General features: G+C 35.9%; 1 protein-coding gene across 1 annotated transcript in view; it reads right to left on the bottom strand.

Moving 5' to 3' along the window:
• Window positions 1–1,043: 1,043 nt before the first annotated feature.
• The window catches only part of gudu (Armadillo repeat-containing protein gudu), a 38,549-nt gene continuing 33,592 nt past the window's right edge, over window positions 1,044–6,000 (bottom strand). Inside the window, exon 6 of the mRNA XM_089086915.1 lies at window positions 1,044–1,459. Coding sequence (XP_088943041.1) covers window positions 1,169–1,459 — 291 coding nt within the window. The 3' untranslated portion in view covers window positions 1,044–1,168. The remainder of the gene's footprint in view (window positions 1,460–6,000) is intronic.

Raw genomic sequence — 6,000 nt, 5'->3', positions numbered from 1 at the left:
TGTGAGACTATAAAAGATGACAAATGACTTCAAACAGCAAAAGCAAAAAGCACGGAGCAAGCGACAGTGAGAATCACATTGAAATGCAATGAACTTACGTTTATTGCTCCATGTTGTGCTATTTCTATACGGTTATTTTCTTTGACAGAGAGCTGGGCTAGAGCCACCACACGTCCTCTTTGATTTTTTTCTGAGTAATGAGTGGTTTTTTTATCTTAGGGGCATGTCAAATAAATCCTTAGGCCTAAAGGCACATTTCTGTTGAGCTAGCAAAAGTTTCCGCAAGCATGTCGATATACAAACCAGTCCGCTCCGTTAACCTTTTGTGTCGAAGCTACTCACTTTTCAAATATTTGCACACAAGGATTTCCTGGCCTAAAAAATGATCCAGATAGATTAAAACTTTGGTAAAGTTCGTTTAAAACCCTATTCTCTGAAACAAATATTTTTCATATAAATGACGTCACATCCATAAGCATTTACGAAGCAACTAACTTCACTTTCTCTTAGGGGTGGACACATCGTTTTTGGGCACATCGTGACTCAATGAGTCATGTGAGACTATAAAAGATGACAAACGACTTCAAACAGCTAAAGCAAAAAGCACGGAGCAAGCGACAGTGAGAATCACATTGAAATGCAATGAACTTACGTTTATTGCTCCATGTTGTGCTATTTCCATACAATTATTTTCTGTGACAGAGAGCTGGGCTAGAGCCAGCACACACCCTCTTTGATTGTTTTTTTGACCAGAGATAACAAACCAGGTGCTTGATTCCTTTTTATTTGCCATACCAGAACGCAGCACCAGCTGATGAGCTGCATATGTCAACCGCTTCAGCAACCGCGTGCTGTAGTTTAGGTTTTTTTCTGAAAGATTGAACTGTGCTTTGTAGACGGCTTAATATCAAAGTGCTTCCAGTAAATGTTTTATCCTTCCATGATTCTTTTTGAATTTCAAACATAAACGATCTAGATAGATTAAAACTGTGGTAAAGTTCGTTTAAAACCTTATTTTCTGAAACAAATATTTTTCATATAAATGACGTCACATTCATAAGCATTTACGAAGCAACTTACTTCACTTTTTCTTAGGGGTGGTCACATCGTTTTTGGGTACATCGTGACTCGATGAGTCAATTGAGACTATAAAAGATGACAAACGACTTCAAACAGCTAAAGCAAAAAGTACGGAGCAAGCGACAGTGAGAATCACATTGAAATGCAATGAACTTACGTTTATTGCTCCATGTTGTGCTATTTCCATACAATTATTTTCTTTGACAGAGAGCTGGGCTAGAGCCAACACACACCCTCTTTGAATTTTTTTATTTTTGGACCAGAGATAACGAACCAGGTGCTTGATTCCTTTGTATTTGCCATAACAGAACGCAGCACCAGTTGATGAGCTGCATATGGCAACAGCTTCCGCAACTGCGTGCTGTAGTTTAGGTTTTTTCTGAAAGATTGAACTGAGCTGTGTAGACGAGTTAATATCAAAGTGCTTCCAGTAAATGTTTTATCCTTTCATGGTTCCTTTTGAATTTCAAAAATACCATAATACGGCGGAAATTCAGTGTTTTTCCCGGTTATTCATGACAAAATTTATAGCTGGTAAATTGACGAAGATATTTCCTCAGTTGACAAAAGGCTATGAAACTACCTTATTTTGTTTCCTGGCAGCAGTTGAACCAAACCATACTCTCTTCATTTACCAAAATGAACCACATGGTTTCTGCACAATAATTTGATTGCGTTTCGTTGTAAAAAATAGTTTCAAAAATGGTTGGTGACCTGCTTAATAGAAACAGAAGGATGTGCATCACTTTCGTAGTTAAATAATATTCATAAGGAAAAGTATACCTATATATAAAACTATATTCGAACCATTTTATTCAAGATTATTTTCAAAAAGGTTGATTGCCTTCTGATTGCCAGAAACTGAAAGTAGGGTTTGGTTTTAAATACTTAGTTACTAAAATAGATCACATGGTTTATGCATGATACATTTAAATATAAATACTATCCCATGACTAACTGCCTTAGGGCTGCATTAGGATGATAGACTATCAGAAAGAAATGAAATTAGCAATTTTTTATGAAACTCTGAAAACGTTAAGCCAGTTTTGCCTCTCACTGAGACAATTTGTCTTGGCTTTACTCTAATTAGGCTTTCAAGTCTGTTATCACTTTATCCGGCCCAGCCTCTGTCTTGGTTTAGCCACAGGCCCAACCTCAACCTCGTTTCCGCGTGTGCCTGACGCGCAGACTCATCACCGAAGAATACACTGTAAATCGTTTGCTTCATTTAGTAAAACAAGTTGCGGGTACCCAAAGGGTGCTTGCTACAGCCAAAAAAAAACAAATTACTGTGGGGGTTTTACTTAAACACACAGACTGACGCAATAAAATTCTAAGGAGGAACTATTGTTTCATCTGTTTTATTGATTAGGTTTTGAAAATTACCAGGATTAACAAGCTGCTATCCTGACTTGAGTTGTCTTTGGGCCCCCAAAATAAAAAGCTACTTCATGGAATTTGGGTCAAAAGAGCCCCAGACCTGGGTACAAAAGAAATGATTATAGTGAGATTAGTCAGAAAGATATTCTAATAAGCTTATGTTCAGTACAGAGAAGTTTCAACAGGGATAGAAAGTACCGAGTATGCTATTTGCAACAACTTGAAAACAGTTTTAAACCTTCAATGCTTTTGAAGGAGCTACAAAAAAACAACAATAAAGTGGATGATTAATTTTTGTTAAATCTTAGTTCATAATGCCTATGGAGCAGCCATTTAAATTAAATATGTTCCCTATTTTCCTTTGAATTTAATTGGAAAATTCAAAGTTTCAAAATGTGAAAACAATTTTTATATGCACGGTAGGTTTCTAGCTTTTCAAAATAATATACATTTTTTCTTCTTTTTTGTTCCTACTTAAATTTAAATGAAAATATTTTATATGGAAAGAAATGAAACAAAGGTTTGAGTCATAGAGAAGCTTTATTGCAAACGGTGTTAGTCATTAAGCTAAAAAGCTAAAGCACCTGGTGTTTGAGAGCCCGATTGAGAATGTCAATCGGCTGGAAGTGCATTTTGAAAAAGTACTGCTGCATTCTAACCTTTCAAAATGATGGTTTAAGAGGGTCGACTAAGAATTTGATGATTGGTCTAGATAGACTAAGGAGAGTTGAGATGTCCTTATCCTCCAAAAGGAACTGTTCTTATTTTCAATTTTCTTGTTGGGGAATTTCAAAATGTATGACTACATCAAGCTAGCTTTAACAGTCATTCACACGGCATTTAATTGTTATTGGAGCTTCTAAAGCATGAGTTCTTTCTTAATTTGTCCAGTCTTGTCCAAAAGAAAGGAAAGTTGGATTCATCACTCCTCTCCAAAATACGAAAGGTTAAATGATTGTGCATTTATTGGATGCATAACAGCTAAAATTTAGTTAGATTATATATTTACAATAAAAAAAATACCTCAACTTCTTCCTCGAATCAAAATCCTACATAGGGGGTGAACCCTTTTCAAAACATAACGTTTAGTTTAGCTGCTAATATCCTTGCTCAACCCTGGGTAACCAAACAAATGAATATATAGATTTATGTGAAACCCAAAATTTCGTAGCCATCGGGAAAAGAAGAAGTGTATTTATTGCTTTCGATTTCCATTTAGTTCAAGCTACCAGATCTGTAATAAATTAAATAAAAAAAACAAGTTTTTTTAACTGAAAGTAAGGAGCGACATTAAAACTTAAAACGAACAGAAATTATTCCGTATATGAAAGGGGCTGTCCCCTCTTCAACGCCTCGCTCTTTACGCTAAAGTTTTTATTGTTTTAAAAAATAAAGTTGTGAGACAGAGTCAAACTTTAGCGTAAAGAGTGAGGCGTTGAGATGGGGACAGCCCCTTTCATATACGGAATAATTTCTGTTCGTTTTAAGTTATAATGTCGCTCCTTACTTTCAGTTTAAAAAACTTGTTTTTTTTTATTTAATTTCTGATCGTTTTTTAGTTAATGCAGCTTTTATTTGCATAAAATTTTTACTTTTCTTTTGCTAAATGGATGTCTTTACAAATTAACTTACGTAACTAACTTCTATATTCGTATATTTTTCTTCTGGCAAAAACTACAAAGTTGCAGATTTTTGCAGATATGAGCTTGAAACCTATGTAATAGGGTTTTTTGATACGCTGAATCTGACGGTGTGATTGTCATGAAAATTCTTTCACTTGTAGGGGATGTTTCCCCCTCTTTAAAAAATCTTTAAAAAATAATTTTCTCAGGCTCGTAGCCTTTGATGAGTAATACTAAACTTAATAAAATTTATATTTTTAGAATCAGCATTATAAACACATTCTTTTGATATATTTATTTACATCAAAATTCCATTTTTAAAAGTTTCGATTACTATTGAGCCGTATCGCTTGTTTTTTTATTGTTTTTTTTTTATTACGTATATGTTATAACGTATGTTAAGGGGTTGTCCCCTTATTCAGAAACAAGAAGGTTTAGGCAAAATTTAAGAAAAATTTTTATTCAAAAAACCCAGAAAAACAAAGGCTGTTTAATTAGAATAGATAGCTCTTTTGAAAGCACTAAAAAAACTGTAGCGTAAAGAGCGAGGTATTGACTTGGGGGAGAACCCCCTCGCATACATTATAATTTCTGTTCGTTTTAAGTTCTAATGTTCCTTCTTAATTTCAGTTGAAAAAACTTGTTTTTTTTTATTTAATTTCTGATCGTTTTTTAAATAATGCTTGGAAATCCGGTGCCCCCTTCATAGAAATGTCCCTTACCCCAAAGAAAAATCCTCCACGGAAATATTCTCCCGAGTAAACCCCTCCTCTATCCCCCCCTCCAGAGAAAATCCTTCCTGAAAATGTCTGTATACTTCCAAATAACCAATAAATAATGCTGGCAAGTCCGGCGCCCCCTTCATGGCAATTTCCCTTCCCCCATGAAAACTTCCTTCATGAACAGATCCTCCAACATAACCCCCGACCCACCCTTACCAACCCCAAACAAAAAAAAACCTCCTGAAAACTTCTGTATACTTCCCAATAACCAATACTATATGTTAGCATTGGGCAAAGTTCATAACTTTTAGCCCTCCCCTTGGGGACTTCGGGGGATTAAGTCATCCTAAAAGACATATTTATCATATTTTTGACCATGCTGAACAAAATGGCTATCTCAAAATTTTGATTGGGTGACTTTGGGAAAAAAATAAGCGTGGGAGGGGGCCTAGTTGCAAGGCCGTATCCAGGGGGGTTTTACCCGGTTTGAACCCCCCCCCCCCCCCCAAGAAAAATTTTTGACCGACTCGAAAATAAGTCGAAAATTAGTAAAACCTAGGTAAAAATCAGTAAAATTAGTCGAAAACTGAGTCAAAAATTAGTAAACCCCCCCCCCCCAAAAAAAAGTAAAAAATTAGTAACCCCCCCCCCCCCTGAACAAAAATCCTGGATACGGCCCTGCCTAGTTGCCCTCCATTTTTTGTCACTTAAATAGCGAACTAGAACTTTTAATTTCCGTTCCAATGAGCCCTCCACGATATTCGACGACAAGTGGGTCAATACGATCACTCCTGGGGAAAAAAAAAACAAACAAAAAAACAAATAAACACGCATCTGTGACCCTTCTTGTGGCAAAAAATGCAAAATTCCACGTTTTTGTAGATAGGTGCTTAAAACCTGTATAGTAGGGTTCTCTGATACGCTGAATATGATGGTGTGATTTTCATTAAGGTTCTATAACTTTTAAGGGGTCTTTCCCCCTTTTTTTGAAAATCAGCCTTATTTTCTCAGGCGCGTAACTTTTGATGGGTAGCAGTAAACTTGATGAAAGTTATATATTTGAAATCAGAATTGAAATCTGATTCTTTTGATGTATCTATTGGTATCAAAACCCCTTTTCTAGAGTTTCGGTTACCATTGAGCCGGGTCGCTCCTTACTTACAGTTCGTTACCACGAACTGTTTGATAAACAGGAT

The sequence above is a fragment of the Artemia sp. Qi Xiang Cuo genome, chromosome 3, assembly GCF_049724085.1.
Source record: "Artemia sp. Qi Xiang Cuo chromosome 3, ASM4972408v1, whole genome shotgun sequence".
NCBI lineage: Eukaryota > Metazoa > Arthropoda > Branchiopoda > Anostraca > Artemiidae > Artemia > Artemia sp. Qi Xiang Cuo.
This window is presented reverse-complemented; position numbering and strand designations above follow the sequence as displayed.